This window comes from Dromiciops gliroides, chromosome 3 (genome assembly GCF_019393635.1).
Source record: "Dromiciops gliroides isolate mDroGli1 chromosome 3, mDroGli1.pri, whole genome shotgun sequence".
NCBI classification, from domain to species: Eukaryota; Metazoa; Chordata; class Mammalia; order Microbiotheria; family Microbiotheriidae; genus Dromiciops; species Dromiciops gliroides.
This window is the reverse complement of record NC_057863.1, coordinates 121966927-121994630: the sequence shown is the minus strand read 5'-3', so window position 1 is coordinate 121994630 and position 27704 is coordinate 121966927. Positions and strand designations below refer to the sequence as shown.

The 27704-nt window shown below is 36.2% G+C and overlaps 1 protein-coding gene across 1 annotated transcript in view; it reads right to left on the bottom strand.

Annotated features, from left to right (window-relative positions):
* The window catches only part of PIBF1 (progesterone immunomodulatory binding factor 1), a 276844-nt gene that overhangs the window by 130550 nt on the left and 118590 nt on the right, over positions 1-27704 (bottom strand). Inside the window, 2 exon segments of the mRNA XM_043990666.1 lie at positions 10281-10431; positions 23586-23751. Of these exon segments, the coding sequence (XP_043846601.1) occupies positions 10281-10431; positions 23586-23751 (317 nt within the window).

Sequence of the window (27704 nt, the reverse complement as noted above, 5' to 3'; positions counted from 1 at the left end):
GACTTGAAGTAAGCCAAGAGGTAGAAATGAGGAGGGAGAGAATTCCATGTAGGGGGTACAGCCAATGAAAATTGCTATAGGCAGGAGATGCAGTACTTTAATCAAGGAACAGCAAGGCTGTCAGGTGTCCCTGGATCACAGAGTGCTTGGAAGTTAATAAAGTGCAAGAAGACTGTAAAGACTGGAGAGTTACAGGTTATGAAGTTTTTTTTTTTAAATTAAGTTTTTATTGATAGTTTTTGGTTTTTATATCATCATGGTTTTCTTCAATGTTCCTCCCCTAATTCTCTTCCTAGAAAGCCATCCATAATGACAAATAATATTTTTAAAGAACCCCCCCCACCAAAGAAAGAAAAAAGAAGGAAAAAAGGAGGAAAAAAAATGAGCAGAATCTATTATCAATACACTCAAAAAGGTATAAAAACATTTGCAATATGCAACACTTGTGGTCTACCCACCTCTCCAAAGGAGTTTTAGAGTACCCTTTCACATCTCTTTTTGCTTTGTTCTTTATAATTTTGCAGAATTCACTTTTAATTTTTTTTAATGTGTGATTACTCTTTCCAATTACATTATAGTTATTGTATATACTGTTTTCTTGGCTCTGCTTATTTCACTTTCATCAGTTCATATGGAACTTTCTATGCTTCTCTATATTCATCAGACATCTTTTTTTTTTTTTTTTTGTGGGGTAATGGGGATTAAGTGATTTGTCCAGGGTCACACAGCTAGTAAGTGTCAAGTGTCTGAGGCTGGATTTGAACTCAGGTCCTCCTGAATCCAGGGCCAGTACTGTATCTACTGCGCCACCTTGCTGCCCCCCCCCATTTTTTTATAGCAAAATAATATTCCATTACATTCACGTACCATCATTTGTTTAGTCATTCCCAAATCAACGAACATCTATTTTATTGCAATTCTTTGCTGTCATAAAATATGTTGCTACATAACAAGAGTGAATAATGACCAATGAATTGGAAGTGTGTTGCACTGTTACCCCATGCGATGTGAAGTGTTTTGAAAGATCTCTAGTTTATTGAGTGGAGCCCTTGTGGAGGATTAACAAGAGGAAAAGAAACAAAATCTTACAGGATAAAAAGGTATAACTTAGTTGCAACTGGAGAGAGGAGTCACACCAATAAGGTCCCAGATCCATCAGAAAGTATCAAAGTATTTCAAAATTAAAACAAGATATAGTCACCTTATTCTATTTGGAGCAAGATTAGCTATTTTTAGAAAAAGGAAATCAGAAATTGGTACAATAGAAAGAGCAGGGGCAGCTAGATGGTGCAGTGGATAGAGCACCGGCCCTGGAGTCAGGAGTACCTGAGTTCAAATCCGGCCTCAGACACTTAACACTTACTAGCTGTGTGACCCTGGGCAAGTCACTTAATCCCAATTGCCTCATTAAAAAAAAAAAAAAAAGAAAGAGCAATGACTTGGAAGTAAGAGGACCTGGGTTTTAAAATCCCATCTCTGATGCTTATTACTTGTGAGACCAAGGTCTTAATCTTAATATTCCTGGGCCTCAGTTTCCTCCCATCTCATAATCTAGAGCATTGACCTAAATGGCCTCTGAGGTCTCTTCTAGCTCTGAATCTATGAAGGAACTCTATCTTGTATGATCTGGAAAAGAGCACTGGGGAGTGGCATGTGCCTATTCAGCAGAAGCATTGGGCACTATTGATTGGGTTCACCTATATCATCTATATATAGGGTTGATAGTCAGTAACAGCACTCTAGGGGGGAAAAAAAAAAAGCAAAGCTGATAGGGCTGATGTAAAAAAAAAAAAATCCCAAGTGTCTTGACAAGTAGTTGGTTTTGCAATTTACATATAAGAATGCTTATAGGTCCCTCAAGATCCTAAACAAGAGCCTTAGATTTTTAAAATCTAAACAAATTTTTAGAGGACAAATAAGACCTAGGCTAGTGACATGCCAAAATTATGACATGGACTTCTAGATGAATTTATCTACTATTTGACACTATCAACACTTTGCAGCAAATACCCAAATGAATTACAAGGTATATTCTCTAAAAGTTAACTGTAAATGCCCAGCAGACTGATGGTATGTGTCATACTCCTTTTCTCTAGTTTCTCAATTATTTTTTTGTTTTTGTTTTTGTTTTTTGCAGGGCAATGGGGGTTAAGTGACTTGCCCAGGGTCACACAGCTAGTAACTGTCTGAGGCCGGATTTGAACTCAGGTACTCCTGAATCCAGGGCTGGTGCTTTATCCACTGCACCACCTAGCTGCCCCCTAGTTTCTCAATTATTAACAGAAAGGAATTTATCCAGCTTAAGCTGCTGGTTCAGTATTCTCCTGCAAAATAAATTCAAAGCACTGGGAAAGTCTCAGAAATGTGTATCACAAAGTTGTATAAAATGGAGCATTGTTGACTTACGTGGTGAGACAACTTATTAAAGTTAGGTTCTTCAAATTAATTAAACCATCTCTAAGAAGAGAAGGTTGATTAGGGGAATCTGCTGCTCTCTGTCCCCTATTAAGTCCACTGGTAACTTGTTAAGGTATAAAGATAACACCTGATTGGTATTCAGTAATTGGACTTTTGTCCATGGCTGGATAGTTGGAGGATCCATCCCTATGCTTACGTAGAGATGATAGACCTCTCTCCTTTTTTCCAGTGTAGTGATGACAGTGGTAGTGGGAATGGATTTTTTGCTCCTATCATCTCCCAGAGGGGCAGCTAACAGCAACTTAGAGTAGAAGAACATGGCAGGCTGAATGTGTTTGCCCAGGTAGCCAGAGAAGGAAGACCTTGAATTCCTTTCTGCTTTGCATTTTTCTATTTCCATTTCTGAGCATATGTTAGAAGCCAGAGATATGGTATGACTTTCCTAGTCCAAGAGATGATAGTAGCTGAGGCAGTGATAGAGCTTATGTAGAAACACATGGCTGATTAAAACATTTGTTTCTTTTCATGTACCTAGAATCATATGGGGAGTTTGTTTTTTTTAAAGTAAATCCCTGGTGAGGGCATAATAAGTTAAAAAGACCAAGAACCGTTTTGGGGAGGTCCCAGCAACTTTGTGAAGTCAGTCCTAGTGTGGGAGTTGATGGTGGGAAGAGCTGGACCGTAGGTTTTACATTACATTTTAAAAGTGCTTTGATTAGCAAAAGGCCTCAGAATGATACAGAGAATTATTGTGATAGATCTTTACTCTTAACATTGCAAACAAATGAGTTTTTGGAAGACCCACAATAAAAAGGGAAAAAATGTAAATCCCAAATGTCAACATGACCACTGTAATATATGAATTTTGTAATAAGCTTACTTAGGGCTACTCTGATGAACACAAGGAGCATGTGTTACTGGGGACAAGTCAAGGTAGAATCTAGAAAGCTGGCAACAGCTGCTGCTGTTAAAATCTATCTTGAGTGACTACCGGTTTTCACTGGGAGAGAGTAGGAAAAGTTTTTTATTTTAAAAACATATTGGCCTGGAGGCTAAGAAGACAAAAGGCTAAGGGTTGGGTACAACATAGGGCAGATAGAGTTCTGGGCCTGGAGTCAGGAAGACCTGAGTTCAAATTACAAGCTTACTAACTTGATAGTTGTGTGACCCTAGGCAAGTCACTTAACCTCTGTTTGCCTTAATCCACTGGAGAAAAATGACAAACCATTCCAGTATCTTTGCCAAGAAAACTCCATATGGGGTCAAGAAGAGTTGGACCTGACTAAATGACTGAACACAAGACAACATATGGTGCTCTAGAAAAGGTCAGTTTTTAACAGGACTTTATAAAGTGTTTTTAATGCCAGAAAGTCCAATTTTCAACGTTTCATAAAGATTATGTGATAAATTCTATTGGTTATAGACATATTCACATTGAGTTTTGTTGTCTTTTATTGTTGTTTTTACATTATTGTCATCACCGTGCATCATATTTGAATAAATGAAGCACTTATTAAGTACTTACTATGTGGAAAGCACTATGCTAAGCGCTGGGTGGGGACATACATAGAAAAGTATGACAGTCCCTGCTTTCAAGGAGGTCACATTCTAATAGTAGAAATATCACATGTGGAAGGTTTTAACTACCAGTCAGATGAAAAAGTCCCATGATCTTTAGGGTGAAGTGGCAAAGGAAAAGTTAATACCACTTCTTTAACATCACTTCCACTGATAAAATAATGTCAGTTTCTGACACTGAACCGCTGGACAGTGCTGGGGACTTTGGTGGTAAGAACTACTTCTTTTGCACCTTCAGTAGGTACGGCTATAACAAGACATCTGGAGCATCACAGGTATATGTAGGCTATATATCTCCACAGAGGATGTTTCCCAGGATGATGGCTGAGGGCAATGGGCAGAAAACATTATTATTTCCAAGGCTTTTGGGTTTAGGGTCCTGGGCTGTCTCCATCAGCATATGAGGGGAGATGGTGGTCAAGGTGATGCTGATAGTTTGACTTTTCCAGATACATTTTCCCTCAGTGTACATTACTGCATCAGCTGTGCTGGCTTGTCTGCCCTATATGTGGCAGTTGGTGGGCATGGCTTGCCCCTTCTCCATAGGAGGTGCCTACACTGATGATAGGACTGGGTGGTCTGCAAGGTGTTCTCACTTCCTGGGTTCCTGTACCTTTGTTTTTTTTTTTTTAGCTCTCCTTTATTCAATCTGCATTTAATCACTTGAAATTTATTTTGGTAATGGTGTAGATATTGGTCTATCCATAATTTCCACCAAAGTGTTTTTCAGTTTTCCTAACAGTTCTTGTCAAATAGAGTGCCTTACCTAGTGCTGTGTATTCTTGTATTTATCAGTCACTAGTTGGTTGGATATATTTGTTTTTAGGTCTTACATAATTCCACAGATTTAACTTCCTATTTTGTATTTGGTACCAGGTAGTGTTAATAACATAAATGATATAATCTGAGACCTGGTAAAGATAGCATTCCTCATCATAAGTCCTTCAAAGTTCTTCTGGATCATTGTACTGTTGAGAATAGCTAAGTCATTCACAGCTGACCATTCCACAACATTGCTGTTACTTTGTACACAATACATTTCACTTTGCATCAGCTCATGTAAGTCTTTCTAGGTCTTTCTGAAAACATCCTGCTAAACATTTTTTATAGCACAATAGTATTACATCATATTCACATACCACAATTTGTTGAGCCATTCAGGCATCCCTTCAACTTCTGATTATTTGCCACCAGAAAAAAAAGCTGCTCTAAATATTTTTGTACCTATGGGTCCTTTTCCTTTTTGTTTTTTATCTCTTTTTGGACATAGACATAGTAGTAGTATTGCTAGGTCAAAGAGAATGCACAGTTTTACAGCCCTTGAGGCATAGTTCTGAATTGCTCTAAAGAATGGCTGAATCAGTTTACAACTCCACTAACACTGCATTAATGTCTTATTTTCCCCACATCCCTTACAATATTTGTTACTTTCCTCTTCTGTTCTATTAGCCAGTCTAACAGGTATGAGGCAGTACCCCAGAATTGTCTTGATTTGCATCTCTTCAATCAACAGTGAGTTAGAGCAATTTTTTTCCCATATGGCTATAGATAGCTTTTGAAAACCGTTCACATCTTTTGATCATTTATCAATTGGGGAATAGCTTTTATTTTAATAAAATTGATTCAGTTCTCTATATTTCAGAAATGAAGTCGTTATTAGAGCAACTTGCTTCAAATTTTTTTCACAGTTAGTACTGCTAACTGTATTCCCATCATTTATTCTATTATTTCTCTTTCACCCTGTGCCTCCTCAAAAGTGTTTTCCTTCCCTTCTATCACCCACCACTGTCTCTACTTTCCCTCCTACTTTCTTGCAGGACAAGATAGATTTCTATATCCAATTAAGTGTGTATGTTATTCTTTCTTTGAGTCAATTCTGATGAGAAAAATGTTCCTTCATTCCCCCTCACCTCCCACCTCCCCCTCCACTATATAAGCTTTTTCTTGCTTCTTTTATGCTAGAAAATTTATCCCATTCCATCTCTCCCTTTCTCTTTCTCCCAGTCCATTATTAATCTCTCACCCTTTAATTTTATTTTTTTTAGATATCACCCCTTCATATTTAACTCACATGTGTGTCCTGTCTATATCTACTCCTCATTTCCCTAATAATGAGAAAGTTCTTGAGTTACAAGTATCATCTTCCCATGTAGGAATATATACAGTTTAACCTTTTAAAATACCATATGAGGGGCAGCTAGGTGGCACAGTGGATAAAGCATCGGTCCTGGATTCAGGAGAACCGGAGTTCAAAGCCGGACTTAGACCTTGACACTTACTAGCTGTGTGACCCTGGGCAAGTCAATTAACCCTCATTGCCCTGCAAAAAAAAAAATACCATATGATTTCCTTTTCCTGTTTACCTTTTTATGCTTCTCTTGAACCTTGTATTTGAAATTTTTTATTCAGCTCTGGTCTTTTCATCAAGAATATCTGAAAGTCCTCTCTTTCACTGAATGCCCATACCTCTCCCCCTGGAAGCATTACACTCAGTTTTCCTGGATAGGAGATTCTTGATTGTAACCCCAAGTCCTTTGTTCTCAGTAATATCATATTCCAAGCTCTCCAATCTAATGTTATTTCTTTTTTTTTTTTGGTGAGGCAATTGGGGTTAAGTGACTTGCCTAGGGTCACACAGCTAGTAAGTGTTAAGTGTCTGAGGCCGGATTTGAACTCAGGTCCTCCTGACTCCAGGGCTGGTGCTCTATCCACTGCGCCATCTAGCTGCCGCCTCTCCAATCTAATGTAGAAGCTGCTAAAACTTCTGTAATCTTGACTGCAACTCCATGGTACTTAAATTGTCTCTTTCTGGCTGCTTGCAGTATTTTCTCCTTGATGTGAAAATTATGGAATTTGGCTACCATATTCCTTGGAGATCTCATTTTGGGATCTCCTTCAGGAGGTGTTTGGTGGATTCTTTCAATTTCTATTTTACCCTCTGGTTCTAGGCTATCAGGGAAGTTTTCCTTGATAATTTCTTGAAAGATGATGTCTAGGCTCTTTTTTTTTTTTTGGATCATGGCTTTCAGGCAGTCCAATAATTTTAAAATTATCTCTCCTGGCTCTATTTTTCAGGTCATTTGTTTTTCCAATGAGTTATTTTATACTGTCTTCTATTTTTCATTATTCTGGGTTTGTTTTATTGTTTCTTGATTTCTCATAAAGTCATTGACTTTCATTTGATCAGTTCTAATTTTCAAGGAATTATTTTCTTCAGTAACCTTTTTGCCTCCTTTTCCATTTGGGCATTTCTGATTTTTAAAGAGATTTTTTTCTTCAGTGAATTTTTGTGCCTTTTTATATTTGGTCAAAACCTGCTTTTCAAGGCATTTGTCTCCTCATTGGCTTTTTGTACCTCTTTTACCATTTTGTTTAGTCTGGTTTTTTGTTTTGTTTTGTTTTTTTTTTTGCGGGGCAATGAGGGTTAAGTGACTTGCCCAGGGTCACACAGCTAGTAAGTGTCAAGTGTCTGAGGCTGGATTTGAATTCAGGTACTCCTGAATCCAGAGCTGGTGCTTTATCCACTGTGCCACCTAGCTGCCCCCTAGTCTGTTTTTTAAGGTGTTATTTTCTTCAATATTTTTTTTGTGTTTCCTTTACCAAGCTGTTGACTCTTTTTTTATGATTTTCTTGCATCACTCTCATTTCTCTTCCTAATTTTTCCTCTAATTCTCTTACTTTATATTTTAAAGTTCTTCCATGGCTTGAGACTACTTCATATTTTTCTTGGAGGCTTTGGATGAATCCAAGGCCTGCTCTTGGTTTGCTGGGGCCAAGTCTGTGCTGGTATGGCCTGCGCTGGACTGTGCTCCACTTTCACCCAAGTGCAACAGACCTTTCCTGCTGGCCTTTGGCTGGAAAATCATTTCATCCTGTCCTTTTGTGGGTTCTACTGCTCCAGAAATTGTCTTATGGCATTATTTAAAAGTATTTAGAGAGGTTTTGAGGAGAGCTCAGGTGAGTCGCTGCCTTTGCTCTGTCATCTTGGCTCCGCCCCACCCTGATATTCTTTAACTTACAGTCAAACTTAACAATGAATAATATTAAAGACAAATTAAATACAGTTTCTTTAAATAATAAATGTCATAAGTGTTATCAATCAATATGTTACCTTTCTTCAAGAAAAATACTCTATTATATAAATAGGGTAATAATTTGAATATTTGAGACAATGAGTGACCTTTAGCTTAAAAGCATTCTTTGTTGCTATAACAGGCACTGTATTTATAGAATGATTCAGGTCCTGCTGTTTATTACATTATCCTTGACATATAACATTAGAATTGTTAATATAGTATATCAGTCATGCTTATTCCAGTACCATTCCTAACACAACTAAGTATATGTTATTCTTTATATATATTAGGAACTATATGTGGAAATCTTTCTATTTGGAGATAAGCTGAGCTATAAATTCTAAATACCTGTGGATTAAATGATAAAGCATTTGAGGTTCAAGAAGGCAGGAACTGCCTTTATATTTCATTTTAATCTTTGTTTTCTCCAGTACTTATCACTGTGCCTTACACAAAACAGGAGTTTAAGAAATATTTATTGAATTGAATCAGAAATTGATTCAAAGAGATGGGCCCTATCTGAACCAGAAAGGAAACTGATAGCATTAAAAACCAAAAATGGTTATGAATACAGAAGAGAGTAAGATTCATCCTGATACAAACTGCATGCAAGGGAAATTCAATGGCACACACTTTATCTTCTTTATCAGACAACTGACAAGTATAGCAAACACCAGAAAAGTAAAGCCAAAATATACAAATTTTTCTATATAAATACTTAGATATTTAATAGAAGGGTATTAGACAGGTTTCTACTCTCCAAAAGTCTTTCTGATCAAAAAGGTTAGATGTATCAGAAAGAGGAATAGTAAAATATATAGGATAATCTAGGCCAACATGATTAACTAGAAAACATTCCCCAGACTTCTGAAGTAACTCAAGATTGAAATTGGACGTCCTGTCATTGTGAAGAATGACTGAAGGATTCACGCCCAGCAAGCAGTAAGATGACACAAAACATGATAATGCATAGAATCACTGGTCCCTTAAAAATTATCAAAATCAGTAAAGCTACGTAAGGAACTTTGGTATGAGGGCAGATTAAAAGAATTACTATTGAAAATGAGTTATATGTGACTGAAAAGATGAATGCTGGGGCTATATATGACTGAAATTTATAATATAAAAAAAAATTAACCAAAATGTTCACTCATCAAATCTCAAAATTCTTACAAAAAAGAAAAGGAATCTATCTTATGATGCTAAAGAGAAGTTTTAGGATATTAGAGAATATTTCTTTGACACAGCAGAGAACTCATTTATTTATGCAACTCATTTCAAACAGGTAACAACAGCTAAGAACATAAATAGATTCGAGAAAGTTATAGGTACACTCAAGGATGAAAAATCTATTAACAGGTCAAGGAAAGCTAGTGATGTTAGTTCTCATTCAAGATGAGAATGAGGAATAAACCATTGCTGAAGAGTTAGTTTTGCTGCTTTTTTTCCAATTATTTAGAGATATAAAATTGTGAGATAGAAAGTAGAATTTTCTGGAGTTAAAAAGTACATGCATTTATAAAAAGAAATATTAAAAAGTGTCTTTGGTTACCCCCAAGGTAGCTACTTTTTGTTTGTTTGTTTGTTTTTTTGTTTTGTTTTTTGGTGAGGCAATTGGGGTTAAGTGACTTGCCCAGGGTCACACAGCCAGAAAGTGCTAAGTGTCTGGGGCCAGATTTGAACTCAGGTCCTCCTGACTCCAGGGCCAGTGCTCTATCCACTGTGCCATCTAGCTGCCCCCCCCCCCCAAGGTAGCTATTTACAGTGCTACAGTGCTTAGTCTTAACCCTGGTTGTGGCTGCAATATATGTAAACATTTTAAAAAAGAATCTCAATGATGAAATAATTTGTTATACATAAAAGATCTACTTTTTGGGGGGGGCGGCGGGGCAATGAGGGTTAAGTGACTTGCCCAGGGTCACACAGCTAGCAAGTGTTAAGTGTCTGAGATAAGATTTGAACTCGGGTCCTCCTGAATCCAGGGCCGGTGCTTATCCACTGTGCCACCTAGCTGCTCCAAAGATATAACTTCTGTAAGGAACAAGATTTTTTGATTCCTCAAATTCCAAAAAAAGCCAAACAAACCATAAGCCAAATAAATTAATTGAAAACTACAGCTCCTTTAGAAATACGGCCAATGGCTATTTATTAACAATAACTGATTTTGGAAATGTTATTCTCTTATCTAAATTGCTGGGGAAAACTTACTTTCTGCAGTCTGTATTATTATTTCATCAAGTTCTTTTTCTAGTTTCTCATAATTGTCTAGTCTTGCCTGATGATCAGCATTTTGCGCCTGAAGTTCAGAAATGCGTTTCTCAGAAGAGGCTTGAAGACCATAAAATTCTTTAGTTAAAACCTAGTGGTTAAGACAAGTAGAAATAAAACAAAGATATAATAAAATAATTGGTTGATATTAAGATAATGAAAAAATATAATACAAAATACTTTTTTCCTATTTGTAGAGTTTAAGAGAAATAAGTCTAATTGTTATAATTTAGTATTAGATAAAACACAAAGAATGGTTTTTTTATACTTTAAGGTAAATTATTCAAATATCACAATTATGAAGTACCTCCTTACAGAGCTAAATACAAATGAATTTAATATTTGGAAATGGTTTAATGGCTAGGAATAGCATTTAAATTTAAATTCTAAAAGCACAGTAATATGGGTTATATGGGTTGTTTATCTAATACTTTCAAATTATGTAGAACATAGTGAAAAACCAAAATTCAAAAAGTGAGTCTTAAAAAAGACCTTTGAATAGACAAAACAAGTTTCAAAATGTTTATGCATTAAAATTCATGTAATTTTACCTACAGAAGGATCCCATAAATATTCACTCGGACTTTATTTATGCTTTAGACAAAAATTTCAAAAGATTGACTACAATTTCCCTGCCTCAAAACAATTAGAAACAACAAATTAGGGGGCAGCTAGGTGCGCAGTGGATAAAGCACAGGCCCTGGATTCAGGAGTACCTGAGTTCAAATCTGGCCTCTGACACCTGACACTTACTAGCTTACTAGCTGTGTGACCCTGAGCAAGTCACCTAACCCTCATTGCCTTGGGGGGGAAAAAAAAAGAAAGAAACAACAAATTAAAAGGACTGCTAGAGGCAGGCACACTGATAACCTAGAGAAGTAACCCTACCCTAAAGGCAAGGAGAAGACATAACATGCTAAAAAGCAGGTGTCAGAACTTAAAAAAAAGAACACTGAAATCTGAGTACATCTTGATGGAAATCAACAGTCCTTAACACCTTAGTAGAAAGCTCCCAAAGCATCATTATATTTTTAGAATAATGTAATACTTAACTATCTCAAGATCCAGGGCTGCTCAAAAACTTTGGATTCACACAGATTGGGTCTGTTTTTGATTACTGAACCCAAAATGTTCATTTCCTCTCTGATTCATCATGCTTGATTGTGGAATATGACCAAATATTCTTGTATCAAGGTTTCTACAAAGGTGAGCAAGACCTAATACTTATATAACACTTTAAGGTTTCCAAAGTTTTTTACAAAAAAATATCTCATCTTATTCTTACAATTCTGGAGGTAGGTGTTATTATTCATATTTTACAGAAGATAAATCGGAGACAGAGATTAAGTTACTTGCCCAGGATCACACAGCTACTAAGTATCTAAAACTGGATTTGAAATAACTCCAGGTCTAATACTCTATCCACTGCGCCACCTAGTTGCCCCCATGACAATCTTTTTCAACTGAGAAAGTTCACTATCAGGAACTCTTGTCTTGTGCCAAATAAGCTATGGGTAAACATAAAACTTCATGTGCTTTTTCTCCAAAGCAGCTATTACCAGTTCCTGTGTAGAGACTGTACAGAATATAAATCTCTGTTTTTTGAACAGGAAAAAGGTGAAAAAAGCAAAAAGTTTGAGTACTGGAAGACTGGATGCTGGACAAAGCCTGTACCCTCCTGAATTTAAGTCACTGCAAACCCACCAGGATCCCAGTGATTACAAAACAGTCAAAAGTTGCCTTTGTCCTCTTAACAGGGAACCAGTGGTCATGTCCACACTCCAGAGGGTGAAAGGTATGCTCATCAAATTGATAGAGTAGAAACTCAAATAGCCCTCTTTACATTTTCTATCAATAATAATTACTGAGTAATCATGAAAAAGTTAAGTTCTGCTCAGAATACTTCTATAAACGTGCATGTGTGTGTGTGTGTGTGTGTGTGTGTGTGGTGGAACAGTGGATAGAGTGCTAGGTCTGGAGTCAGGAATACTCATCTTTGTAAGTTAAAATCTTGCCTTAAGCCACTTACAAGCTGTGTGACCCTAGACAAGTCACTTTGCCTCAGTTTCCTCATCTGTAAAATGAGCTGGAGAAGGAAATGGCAAATTACTCCAGTATCATTGCCAAGGAAACCTCAAATGGTGTCACGAAGAGCCAGACTTGACTAAAATGACCTAACAACAGAGAGAATGACTATAGGCCATACTATAATATGTACTTGAATGGACCACTAAAAAGCTGTTTACAGAAACAGGTATGATTCAGAAAAGACAGACATATCTTGAATAGACTCTATAAATATAAAATAAATTGGGCCTTTGGGAAATGGCAAAGTTCAGGCCTAGAAATGACCACTGCACTTCCAGGCTGGATGAGACAGGGAAACCTATTATCATAATCTTTTTTGGGGGGGTCGGGGCAGTGAGGGTTAAGTGACTTGTCCAAGGTCACTTGAACTCAGGTGCTCCTGAATACAGGGCTGGTGCTTTATCCACTGTGCCCCCGGGAAACCTATTATCAAAAAACAAACAGATAAATAAATTTTTTTAAAAATCTGGAATCTTTCTAAATTTTACATACATTTTTTGAGGCATATGTCTAGGAGCAAGACCTCTGTGTCAAATGATTTGGATATTTTAGTCACTTTTGTAGCAAAATTCCAAATTGCTTTCCAGTTAACATTTCTACCAACAGCTTGTTAATGTCTGTTGTTCCAAAAGCCTTCTAACACTGACTGTATTCCTAATTTTTGACATAGCTGCCGACTTGCTAGGCATGAGGTGAATCCTGAGAATTACTTTGATTTGTATTTTTCTTATTATTAATGATTTAGAGAAATCTTTCACATAATTATTAATAGTTTATATTTATTCTTTTGAGAATTGTTTGACTATATCTTTTGACTACGTAACAATTTATATGCATTAGTCTTCCATGTGTCTGGGAATATCAGGTCTTAGAGATATTTGATGTAAATATGATTTTCCCAAATGACAGCATCCTTTCTTATCCTAGCTATATTGATTTTGTTATTCTAAAAGAAATGATTTCATATAACTAAAATTATATATTTTTCTTTGATAATTGCTATTCCTTGCTTGGTTAAGAACTCTTCTAGCTGTGCAAGGTACACAAACTAATTCTCTTCTAATGTTTTTTTTTTCTGATTTGACCTTTAATATTCAGCTTTCATATGCATTTTGAGTTTATTGTGATAAAAAGCTTGTACTGACACAAGCTATTGGTCTAAACCTAATTTCCACCAGTTTTCTCAGTAATTCATGTCAAGTAGGAAGAACTTCCAAGAAATTTATGCTTTTAGGTTTACTGTATACTAGGTTACTGAGTTCAATTTTTGCTAGATCAGCATTTCAGTTTTCTAACCAGAACCAAATAGTTTTGATGATTATTGTTTTATTGTGTAACCTGACGTCTATAAGAGCTATCCTTCCTTTCACTACCACTTTTCCCCTGTTGTTTTCCTTGAGATTCTGGTCCTTTTGTTCCTCTAAATGAATTTTATTATTATTTTTATCTGGTTTTGTTTGATCAAGTATTCCCTAGATAATATGGTATAGTATTAAGTCTATAAATTAGTATTGTCATATTTTACTATATTATAGCATCCCAGCTATGAATATTGCTTATTCCTCTATATACTTTTTATTTTTAAAAATAGTGTTCAGTTAGCCAATGTGAGAAATCTGTTTTGTTTGACTATACCTTATCTGTTACAAAACCATTATCTGTTTTTCTTTTCTTTTTTTTAGTGGGGGTTATGAGGCTGGAGAGGAGGGAGGGGATAGGGGACAGGGCACTCCCCAAAAAAAGAACAGATAAAAAAGGAAGAGAATCATTTAAGCATTTGAAAAACAAGAAGAACAACAGAGGAGAATGGAAGGCCAAAAAGAATTGCAAGCAGGATAGCTTTGAAAGTTGCATGTTAGAGATAGAGAATATGATGGGATATAAAATGGATTTTGATTACATTAAATTAAAAAAGCTTTTGCATAAACAAAACCAATGCAGCCAAGTTCAGAAGGAAAGCAGAAAACTGGAAAATAATTTTTTACAGCAAGTTTCTCTGATAAAGGCTTCATTTCTTAAATATCTAGATAGCCGAGTCAAATTCATAAGAATATAAATAATTCCCCAATTGATAAACAGTTAAAGGATATGAACAGGTAATTTTCAGAAGAAGAAATCAAAGTTATCTACAGTCATCTAAAAATGCTTTAAATCACTATTAATTAGAAATGCAAATTAAAGTGACTCTGAGGTACCACTTCATACCTAGCTGATTATATGAGAGGAAAAAAAAATGACAAGTATTGGGGGGGGGGGATAAAGAAAAATCAGGACACTAACATACCATTGGTGGAGTTATGAAGTGATCCAAGTAGTCTGGAGAGCAATGTGGCTATAAAACTGCATGTCTAAAAAACCCAAAACTGCATGTCCTTAGATCTAGCTATACCACTACTAGGTCTATATCTCCAAGGGATCTAAGAAAAAGGAAAAGGATTTCTGCATACAAAAACATTTATAGTGGCATTTTTTTTTGCAGTGGAAAAGAATTAGAAATTGAGGGGATGTCTATCAATTGGGGAATGGCTCAACAAATTGTGGTATATGATTATGATGGAATACTACTATTCTATAAGAAATGAGGAGCAGGATACTCAGAAAAACCTGGGAAGACTTATATGAATTCATGCAAAGTGAAATGAGCAGAACCAAGAGAACACTGTACACAGTAAGTAACAGCAATATTGTATGATTAGCTTTGAATGACTTAGCTATTCTCCATAATACAAAGATCTAAGACAATTCCTTTTTTTTTGCAGGGCAATGGGGGTTAAGTGACTTGCCCAGGGTCACACATCTAGTAAATGTCAAGTGTCTGAGGCTGGATTTGAACTCAGGCCCTCCTGAATCCAGGGCCGGTGCTTTATTCACTGTGCCACCTAGCTGCCCCCAATCTAAGACAATTCCAATGAAAAATGCTGTTTCACCTTTAGAGAAAAAACTGATGGAGTTTGAATGCTGATTGAAGCATACTTTTTTGTTTTTTTAATCTCTTTTTTTGCAACATGTCTAATATAGACACGTTTTTGATGACTACATAATTGTAATCTATATCAAATTGCTTGTCGCTTCAAGGAAGGGAGATATTTTGGAACTCAAAATTTAAAAAAAGATTGTTAAACATTTTTTACACGTTATGGAGAAAAAAAATAGAAAGAAAAAAGGTGCCTCCTGAATTAATTATAAATTTAAAAGGAAAAGCAGTTTCATATTTAATCATCTTTTTCTGCTCTATGTATGTGGAAAAGCTCGTTTTGTTTATTATTTGTTGAGATTAGAATTTTAAAATGCTTTTTAAAAAAGTGGTTTGTAATTGTATCTGCACAAGTCTTGAATAGATTGACTTGGGAGTGACTCAGATATTTTGTGTATAAATAATTGTCTTTCATAAAGTCTTCAAGTAAGCTTTTAGCTCCTATTCTTCACCATTTTTGAGTCATCCAGGTTAATAACCTAGGGATTATTCTTTCTTTTAACAAATAAAAGTATTTTATTATTTTCCAGTTACATATAAGGATAGTTTTCAACATTTGTTTTCATAGGGTGTTTAGTTCTAAATTCTTCTCCCACCCTCCCACCTCCTCCCCAAGATGGAAAGCAATCTGATATAGGTTATATATGTACAATCACATTAAACATATTTCTGCATTAGTCATCTTGTGAAAGAAGAATCAGAGCACAAGGAAAAACCTCAAAAAAGAAGGAAAAAAAACCCCAGCCCCAAAGTAGAAACAGTATGGTTCAATCTGCATTCATAATCCACAGTTCTTTTTTCTGGATGATGAGAACATTTTACATCATGAGTTCTTTGAAACTGTTTTGGATTGTTGCACTGCTGAGAAGTGCCAAGTCTATCACCATTGTTCATCACACAATGTTGCTGTGACTGTGTACAATGTTCTCCTGGTTCTGCTCCTCTCCATCAGCATCACTTCATGTAAGTGCTGAACTCATGCTGCTCATCGTTTCTTACAGCATAATAGTATTCCATTATATTCATATACCACAACTTGTTTAGTCATTCCCCACTGATGGCATTCCCTCGATTTCCAATTCTTTACTACCACAAACAGAACTGCTATAAATCTTTTTGTACATGTGGGTCCTTTTCCCTCTTCTATGATCTCTTTGGGGTACAGATCTAGCAGTGGTACCACTGGGTCAAAGGGTATGTACAGTCTTAGGGATTTTTCTTGACTCGTCTCCCATAATCATTCATTTTAGTTGCTTACTTTTGTCAATAACTCCATACCAGTTCCCTTTTCCCCTTTCACATTATAATCACTCTAATCCAGGATCTCATTAGCTCTCAAATGAAGTACTGTAATTGCTTCCTAACTGGTCTCCTTTCACCCAACCCCTCCCTTTTCCAGTCCATCTTCCATGCAACTGTGGAACTAATATTTCTGGTACTCAGGGCTGAGCTTCAGTGATTGCCTTATTGTTTTGAGGACAAAATAAATACTCCTCCCTCTTGTTTGATATTTAAAATCCTTCATGACATGGCTAATTTATACATGACTCTTCATTTGATGCTTCCAGAAAACTGGCTCATTTGTTCCCTATGTACACAATGCATGATCTACTATTTCTATACCTTTGCCCAGTTTGTCTCCCATGTCTGAAACACTTTTTCTTCTCACCTCTTGGAACTCCTTTCAAGTTTCAGCTGAAGCGGCACCACAGAGTGGCCTTTTATTACCATAGTTTTCAGTCATACCCTTCCCCATTATTTTGTATTGGTTTTTGCATACATTTTAAGTTGACTTATATGTGTCATGCTGTTTCCCACTGGAAGGATCTCAGCTCTTTATGAATGTTTTTTTTTCTTCATTTTTGCCTGTGTATGCTCAGTGTAAAGCAGTGTAAATAAAGCCCAGCACAAAGTAGGTGTTCGAGGAACGTTTACTGAATTGAACTGAATCTATCATTTGAAGGATGAGATTTTTTTGGTTCTTTTGATTTTCTGTAATTGATTATTTTATGTGAGGTTAAACATCTTTAGAAACAGAGTCTGTGTCTTTATCCATTTATTATTTATAAAAGTCAACAAATTGCTTAAACAGATTGGACAGGGGCTGGGATAGCCATATGCAATTTGTTTTTGTCTATATTCTTTCTCCTAATTTGGTACTGTTTCTGTGATTAACAGCTTGTGATTTGATTACACCTCTAGAGTTAATTCTGAATGACTTTTCTATCAAAAACTAATTGCTGGGGGCAGCTAGGTGATGCAGTGGTTATAGCACCAGCCCTGGATTCAGGAGGACCTGAGCTCAAATCTGGCCTCAGACACTCGACACTTACTAGCTGTGTGACCCTGGGCAGGTCACTTAACCCTCATTGCCCCACCAAAAAAAGAAAACACTACACAAAACAAAGAAACAAAAAAACCTTAATTGCTTCCAGTCAGGTTAAGATAGTAAGTTTCATTTTTAATGATGTCCACATTCAGTGACTTTATGAATCTCTTCTCAAAGTATTCATAATAAGCAGGTGAGGCTTTTGAGCAGTCTACAAGCTCCTTAGAATCTTTTATTTCTTGATCCCCAAATACATGCAAAATAAGTTTTGTTATGTCTTATCCTATGCTCACCTTTAAAGCTGAAGTCAAACAGTATCAAGACATATGTTACTTAGTTTGGAGATCTTGGTAAATTCTTCATAAATTTTCTCATTTCTTCATCCTTTGCAACAGATGTGTATGCTGTAATTATCTTCATTTTAGATAATTTTTTTACACTCATTGTAAGCCCTGCAAGGCAAGATGCCCAAGTGCTCAATCAAATGATGTTTTTATGGGCACATGGTAAAACCTATTCCATCAACTCTTTTAACTGTTTCTCTCAGGCGAGCCTGGATCTATCTTTCCATCTACAGCTTTAACTTCTTTTTGTCTTCTTGTTTTATTCATAATAAGGTTAATATGGGTATGGTTCATCTCCTCCTGTGGTATGCCAATGGTTAGCTGGACAAAGATTGGACTTTAAGATTACCAAAAAATTAAACGAAATCTTGTAGTGCATAATTGTGTGATTATTAACACCTTCAATATGCTCTTGCCAGTCTACCTGTGAGAAATTAGTATTTCGCGCTTATATTTAAGAACTAATTATTGTATTAGGACCAAGGATTTCCTACTTTTCTATTTCCTCATCCAGAAACCAATTAGTGTGGAAAATTTATCTTACCCAGGCCAAGATCTAATCATACGCAAAAGAAATTCTAAGTTTGGGCTAATGGGTATATTCTTGCTCATTGTATTTGTTCTGACAAGTACATGAGGGTATTCCTTCATTACTAACTTTATGGTTTTTTCCCCCCTTTGCTCATATATACACCTTCAAGTCTGGACAGGAAGGCTACCATGGCCTCCTCTTTAAGTAGGGGATATAGGGATAAAGACCTGGAAACTTGCCCTGAGTATCCTCTGGAAGGACAGGAATAGCCTCAGTTGGACTGAAGTCTCCTTTTCTCCAAGTCTTGCATGCTTACTTTTCCTCCCCAAATCCTTCCTTGGATTGCCCTTACTTTTCTTTTCTTTTTTTCTTTTTGCATAGCAATGAGGGTTAAGTGATTTGCCCAGGGTCACACAGCTAGTAAGTGTCAAGTGTCTGAGTCCAGATTTGAACTCAGGTCCTCCTGAATCCAGGGCTGGTGCTTTTTCCACTGCACCACCTAGCTGCCCCCTTGCCCATCCGTTTCAAAGCTGAGTTGAATCAGTATTGGAGAGAATTCAAGAAGGGTGTTTAAAGCAAACTTTCTTGAGTTTTGGGTTTCCATTACCTAGGGCCAGGCTACAGTCAGAAAGCAAAACATTTTCAAATAAATCTATGATACTATAAGCTTTGAAGAAATAGTGCTTTCTTAATAGATGAAATGTGTATAATAAGTTTTTTTTTTCTTTTTGGCGAGGCAATTGGGGTTAAGTGACTTGCCCAGGGTCACACAGCTAGTAAGTGTTAAGTGTCTGAGGTCGGATTTGAACTCAGGTACTCCTGACTCCAGGGCCGGTGCTCTATCCACTGAGCCACCTAGCTGCCCCTATAATAAGTTTTTAAACTTGGAAATATGACAATAAAGGCCAGGTAAGGGAAAAAGAAAACTTATAAAAGTATTCTGTCACTGCTCAATGGTTTCATTAACTTTTAAGTATAATAGAGTTTAGGTTTTTAAAAGTAACATTAATCTTGGTATTATCATTTCAAAAATTCATTTCTTTTTAGGATGGTATCTCATTCTGTACATTTAGTCCATCAACTCTCCCTCTGGAAGTTGGTAACATTCTTCACTATTGCATTTCTAGAATCATGGTTGATCATTTGTATTGATCAATGTTCTTAAGTCTTTCAAAAATTGTTCATTTTTATAATGTGGTTATAAATCAGGTTCCCTTGGCTCTGCACACTTCACTCTGTCTTCCCAGGTTTCTCTGGGAAATTTTCATCTAGGTTTCATTCCCTTCATCATTTCTTTCAGCACATCACATTCATATGCCATGATCTGTTCAGCCATTTTCCAAGTGATAGGTACCTTCTTAGTTCCTGAAAGCCTTTCTTGATTCAGATGTGTTTCTTTCTATTAGTATGATGACCTGAGGAGTTATATGTTGTATCTGAGTTTCCCTTTCTTTTTTTTTTTTAAAGGCAATGGGGGTTAAGTGACTTGCCCACAGTCACACAGCTAGTAAGTGTCAAGTGTCTGAGGCTGGATTTGAACTCAGGTACTCCTGAATCCAGGGCCGGTGCTTTAACCACTGCGCCATCTAGCTGCCCCAGAGTTTCCCTTTCTTTAGCAATGTTGTGTGATTTAGATTATACTTGGTATTTCTCATTGAATGAGGAATGAAGTTTGTCTACTATTAAAGACAGTGGTTAAGAAGGCTTCCTAAAAAAAAAAAGAATTGTGGAATATGGATGCTGATTGAACCATACTATTTTCTTTTGTTTTTGGTGCTGTTGTTTTTCTATTTTGAGGTTTTTCCTCATTGCTCTGATTTTTCTCTTATAAAATGGCTAATGCAGAAATATGTTTAATGCTATTATGTATACACACATATATGCATATATATACACACACATATAACCTATATCAGATTACCTGCTGTCTAGGGGAGGGAGAAAAATCTGAAATTGGAAAGCTTGTCTAAACAAAAGCTGAGAACTATCTTTACATGTAACTGGAAAAAAAAATAAAATACTTTATTAAAAAAAAAAAAGGAAGGCTTCCTAAACACTCTAAACACAGCTTACACAGAATCAAAGAGTGTCATAATCAGAAAATGTAACAGATAGTCCAACCAATACCCAGTCAAGAATCCCTTAGACATTATAAATAAGAAAGTCTTCTGGACTCCATTTAAAAGTCTCAAGCAAAGAGCAATTCAATAATTTTTGAGGTAGCCCATTCTACCTTTTTAAAGACAGCACTAACAAGTTAGTTAGCAAGTTAGATCTTCTTTATTCAAACACCCAAATTCAAGCTGAATTGTGCTTTTCTGCAACATACAATGTTCTTTATTCTCCTCTATGAGGCCAAGCAGAACAAGTTTAATTCTTCTTCCATGTCTTCAAATATTTGAAAATACTATCATGTCCTCACATAAGAAGGTAAAACCCTATCTATCCTATGAAAAATAAACCTACACTATTATTAAAAAAGAAAGTGGATTGTCTGTTTAACGTGTAATTAAAATAAACTAAAAGTATATTTATTAAAGACCTACTTACCACTTTTTCCTCAAAACTTGTTCCTTCTATGAACATACCCCTAGGAAAAGTTAACTTTGACTCTTCCCTCTCCCTAAGTCCTCATATCCAATTAGCTTCTGAATGGTGTCAATTTCTTCTCTAAGTACCAAGTACTTACTATATAATAAGTGTTGGCGATATAAGTAAGAAAAATATAATAATCCCTGCCTTCAGGAAATTTATAATCTATTGGAAACAATTTCTTGTTCAGTTGTTTTGAGTTGTGTCTGACTCTTTATGACCACTTTTGGGTTTTTCTAGGCAAACCCTATCCAAGAGTAGTTTGCCACTTCTCCAGCTCAGTTTTACAGATGAGGAAACTGAGGCAAACAGGATTAAGTGATTTATGCAGGGTCACATAGTAAGTGCCTGAGGCCAGATTTAAATTCAGGTCTTCCTGACTCTGGGCCTTGCACTCTCTTCACCTAGCTGCTCTAGCATAATACAAATACCTGAATGAGAATTATATCAGATAGAATATGATAAGCACAAAAGAGAGATTGAGAACAAATGCTATACAGTACCTTGAAGAGGAAGATAAAGGTTTTAGGTAGGAGGATTAGGAAAAATTTCAGGAAGGAAGTGGCACTTGAGCTGGACCTTAAAAGGAGGGAAGTATTTCAATAGATGGGTATGTATTCCAGGTAGATGCATAGTATAAGATGGCATGTTTAGCTCAAGGAACAGCTTGACTGGAACATGTAGTACACAAAAGGGGAATAGTGTGAAATAAGTCTAGAAAGGCACTGATTGTGTACCAAACTGAGGAATATGTATTTTATCCTATGGGTTACCACGAAATATTTTTAGGCACAGAGTGACAAGATTAGAACTATTCATTAGAATGATTATTTTGGCAGCTTTACTTAGGGTTAATTGTAGAAAACAGAGACTGAAGGGAGACTTTTAAAGGCCAGGTAGGAGTAATAAGGCCTGATCTAAGGCAGTGGCGCTATGGGTGAACAGAAAGGAATTAATGGGAGAGATATTGCAGATAGAACAGACAACACTGTTCAATGGTGGATGTGGAATCTAAGGGAGAGAGAAGGGTAAAATTAACTTCTGTCTTGTTTGACCATGACAGAAGGGACAGGTTTTTGAGGGAAGATGATAAGGATAGTTTGGGATGTGTAGGGGGAGAGAACAAACTTGCTGGTAGCTTCAAATCATACCGTGTAGGTGGTTATATCGTCCTTTTATACCACTGGTCTTAATAAGCAGATATACTTTATTGGGTTCTATTAGCAGATCTATTCTGGCCATTCTATATACTTCAGTACATTTTCTACAAAGGGCAAAAATGTATGCACAATTTGTAGGGCATTTAATGGTTTTCACATTATTTTCACATAAATTATTTCATTTAACCCTTGTAATTACTTTGTGAGGTGGGGCAAGAAGATATTACGCCCTCTCCCTAGCGATCTTGTATATATACACAAAGTTATGCATGTACATAAATATACACTCATACAACACAAACATACAAAAATATACTTATATTGTCTATTAAAAGTAAACATAAGCTCCTTCATTGGCAGAGAGAGGGTTCATTTTTTTGTTTTTGTATTCAAAGTGCCTGGCATATAGAAGGCCTTTAGTAAAGGTGTGCTGTTTGATTGATTAAATGACAAATGAAGAAAACAAGGCTGAGGATTATTGATTTACACACTTAATTTTGAGATTATACAACATGAAAAAACATGAAATACTTGGAAAAAACAGCCAGTTGAGGAATATTTTAATCATTAATCTGGAAGCCTTAATAAGTTAAAAGGGTCAAATTACTTTAAAAAAAGAATTTTATTTAAGTAATACTCTATAAACAAATAAGTATAAAAACTGTCCTAACCAAGTTTGTCTGCAGAATGGTTTGCTACTTATGTGGCACATGAAACCAGGCAAGTCCCTTAACTTCTCAGAATAACAGTTTATTCCTTGGGAAAACAGGAATGACAATCCCTAACTATCCTGACTTGCAAGTATGTTCAGGAGACTCAATGAAATAATGTCTGCAGGACTCTATCAATAATAAGTCTTCTAAAAAGGTCAACTATTAAAATTGCTGTGTTATTGGATGTGCTTTTATAAACAGTTAAAGGAAATTGCAAATAGATTTCATATTAAAAAAAGTGTTAATAAAAACCTCTAAAACAGTTTCCTTAAATGGAGAAACTCTACAATCTAGTTTACACCAATAATTTTCTTAGGAAACCAGTTTTATTATGGTTTGTCAACTTTAGTTCAAGTCATCTTAATTATCAAAAATTCTATATTCTTGTAGTTTGAATTAATGTGGACCTGAAATATTAATTTCAAGTCATTGTGAATGATATGGATGGTAAATTGTAAATGATACCCTTACATAAACCTTATCCAAGAGAAAATGTACGTGAAATGTACATACCTCCAATTTTTTCTGATATTTGTCACATTCCAATTGACATTGTGTGAGGTTTCTTGCTGTTTCTTCTTGTAGAAGTTGAGCACGTTCACTTTCAAAAGATTTTAATTTACTCTGGTGGAGAAATTCAGCCACTTTGCTTTCTGAACTGAGTTGTAATTCTCTGTATCTGAAAGACAAGAGTGGTTTTGGAGATATAAAAGAAAGGTAGTCAAGTCAGTTTAAATAAAAAGTATAACCACTCTTTTTTGCCCCTTTATGTCTATGAATGATGTAGTCATTTTACTATCAATAAAACATTCACATATATGGAAATATAATACATGTATAGATAAGACTATGCACTTTAATTCCTCCAAAAATATTTACTGAACACTTTGTAAAGTGAAGTATGGACAACTAACTTTACATTTTGCATTTAGTTTTTAAGTAGAGAGAGCCAGGTTTCTATACTGAATGTGGAAGAAAGATAAAAAAGGGTGGAAACATTCTCTGTGTAATAGATAATGTCATGTAGACTGTCTTAATTTAAAGAAGCAGTAAGTCCTTCTCCACTACAAAGCAATAATTAGATTTTTCCCAAGCTTTATAGAGATGATATTCATCCCCCCCACTCTAATTTTTACTATTTCCACCCATCTTGGATAGGTACCCAAACACCTTTAGTTTCTTTTTTTGTTTGTTTTTCTTGCAAGGCAATGGGGGTTAAGTGACTTGCCCAGGGTCACACAGCTAGTTAAGTGTCGAGTGTCTGAGGCCGGATTTGAACTCAGGTCTTCCTGAATCCAGAGCTGGTACTTTATCCACTGTGCCACCTAGCTGCCCCATCACCTTTAGTTTCTAAAAGGATTTTCCAAGATAGCCAGAGACTATTCATTATCAAGTTCTAGAAACTCTAAGGCAATTATATATCTCTTCTGGGTCTGGGATAGGTATTACAAACACACACATGACAACGAAACAGATTCCAAAAAAAGATATTACTCATGAGTAATCTCAACAAATTTTACTATCTGCATATTCTGTACATTAATGATACAAAAATTAGATAAGATACTCCATGGGATGAGAAATTTACAATGTAAGTAAAATGTGACTTAGACTGTGACAAATACAGTGAAAAGGTCCCCCAAATATTGGGGAAATTTGAGAAAAGGGACCAACACTTTTCAGTTGGGGGGTGATTGGGGTGTTGAGGGGAAGGGATTAGGAAAGGAAGGCCTCACAAGAAAGGATGAAACTGATTTGAGTTGAAATAAGGGAGAGATTTTAAAACAAGGAGAGGTGATGAGAGTTAATTCTTAGACATGGGAGAAAGCATGAGCAAAGTCACAGAAGTGGAAGTGGTTGGGATGAGAAAAGGGTATGGTGAGTAGTTTAGTGGTATAATGGAAAAATTGCTGAATTTGGGTTGGTAGAAACGAGTTCAGATTTCACCTCTTGACACATACTTGTGTGACCATTGGTAAGTCACTTAACTTCTGAGCAACTCGGTCTCTTCCTCTGCAAAATAGGAATACTGATACCTATACATTGTTCTTAACTCACAGGATTGCTTTGCTTTGCAAAGAATTTCAGACTATTTAAAGGTCAGTTTCGAGTATTATTACTGTTAAATGATGGGGATGAGTAAGACTTAAGATAGGAAAAGTTCCAGAGAATCACAGAATTTGAGAGTTGAAAGGGATCTCAATAGCTATCTAGTCTATACCCAAATGAAATATCATCTATAATATAACTGAGAATGCTCTGCCTGAAGACCTCTGAAAAGGGAAATAGCATCCCTAAAATGAGACAATTTCCCTTTTGGACAGCTTCTCTTGCAAGTTTTCCTGCAATTCAAATTTAACTTTTTGGAACTTCAACTCATTGCTTCTAGTTTTGTCCTCTGGAGCCAAAGAGAACAAATCTAATCACTCCCTATTGAGAGCTCTTCAGATAAGTGACTGTAGCAATCATGGATGCCCTCCCACTGAACCAAACTACCCTGGTTCCTCTGATTCTGATATGATAAGGACTCAAGACTTTTCACCGTCATGGTTGCCCTCTTCTGTTTATTGATATAACTTTTTAAAACTCTAGCACAAAACTAAATACAATACTCCAGATGGGCTTTGATGAGGGCAGAGTTCTGTAAAGTAGCTATCTAGCTATACTGTCTAAAAATCTAATGAGTGGTCTCCAATAAATTAGAAGCTTTATCAAGAGTTTTAGACTTTTAAGCATTTATTAAGGAGCATAAGAATTTGGTGAAGAGAGAGAAAGAGGCCTAGATGCCTACATGTATCTATCTCAGGGAGCCAGCATTTTTGCTCCCCTCCCCACAAGGTCCTGACTAGAGAGCGAGAGCCTTGCCCCTTCTTTGTCCCACAAGTCTCCTGTCTAAACCGCAAACATCAAACGTCACTTCCTGACACCAAGGAACTGACCTCCCAAGCCACATGGCTTGCCCTCAGATGCCTTCTCCTCATGACGGAGCTTTCCTACAGTAACTCTCCAGCAGGTGGCGTCACTCCAATTGTTACAGTACAGAGGGACAATAACCTCTTTTTATTTGGAAGCTATAATTCATTTAATTCAGCTCAAGATTACATTAGCTTTGGGGGCTATCATGTCATACGGCTGACTCATGTTGAGCATGTAGACCACTACGACCCCAGATATTTTTCAGATAAAATGATGTCTAACTATGACTTTGCTATCATATACTTGTGAAGTTGATTTTTTAAACCTTAGTGTTAGACATTTATCTTTACTGAATTTCATCTGATTAGATTTAGTCTAATGTTCTAAGTATTCCAAGATCTTTTGAGCCGGATTCTGTCATCTAGTGTGTTAGCTATTTATCCCAGTTTGATGTCATCTACAAATCTAATGAACATGCTGTTATATAGTATTTTAAGGTTTGCAAAGTGCCTTACATACTTGTTTCATTTGAACACACATTTTCCAGATGATGGGGCCTCCACACTCCTAATCTCTGTAATGTGGCAGGGATAACTGTGGTAAATTAAAAGTAACCAATATACAGGGGCAATATCAAGAAGTAAGATTGCAAAGGGGAAAGTGGAAGTCACATACAAACCATCCCAAAGATCAAAGGAACATTAATTTACAAATTATAACATATATTAACCAAAAGTACATCCTTAGAATATGTGATGAATCAGGAGAAGCCATCTAGGTTTTTCTGTCAGGACTTTTGGGTCCTATGACATGAATCCCAGATAAATTCCAGACCTCCAAAATAAACCTCAGGGGATCACTAAATGGTGCCGATACTTTTGAGAGGATATGGATCTGTTAACTTTAAAGGTTTACTAACAACTTTGAAATGATTTGGATCTATTAAAGAACTCACCCCAAGGTTGCCCAGATAAGAATTTCTATTCATCCCCAAACCTAATATAAATGAGACCTCATACCTGTTTCCTGCCCCCCCCTCCCCCAAGCCTTCCACTTCCATTGGTTCCATGCTGCCTAGTACTCCCAAATTCTAATCTATGGTTACTTGAGTGATACTTCCTGCCTCCCCAACTCCCGATCCTCTTCCCCATGCTAGTTACCTTTCTTTACCACCTCACCCTGTTCTTACGCCATCTATCTCTGTACCCTTTTCATTGCTTATCTCTGCAGTTTCTGTGTGTTTTACTTCTGCATCGTGTACTTAATTATAGTGTGACTGCTGCCCTATTTTTGCCACTTGTCATGATTTTTCCTGTAAGTACCCAAAGAACTGAGTGTGCCTGCCCCCATTTCATAATTTCATAAATTAATTATCAACTCAAATACATATATAGCTAAAAGACACGAATACTTACTCTTTCATGATTAGTTTAAATATAACAGGTAAGAATTCTTAGTTTTAATTATGGAAAAATAGCTCCTGCCTTAGCCATATACATCAAAATGTACAGCTAGGCCCCAATTAATGCAAACAATGAATTCCCCTCAAGCAGTAGTATTATTTGAATTCATATTGCATATTTCCACTGGGCTGGAACCAATAATCATATTTACAAAATTATACAGTGAATTCTAAATCATGAAACTGCTTGAAGGGAGTTGACATTTGCATTAATTGGGACCCAGCTGTACTCCATCCTAAAAATTAAGCTATAG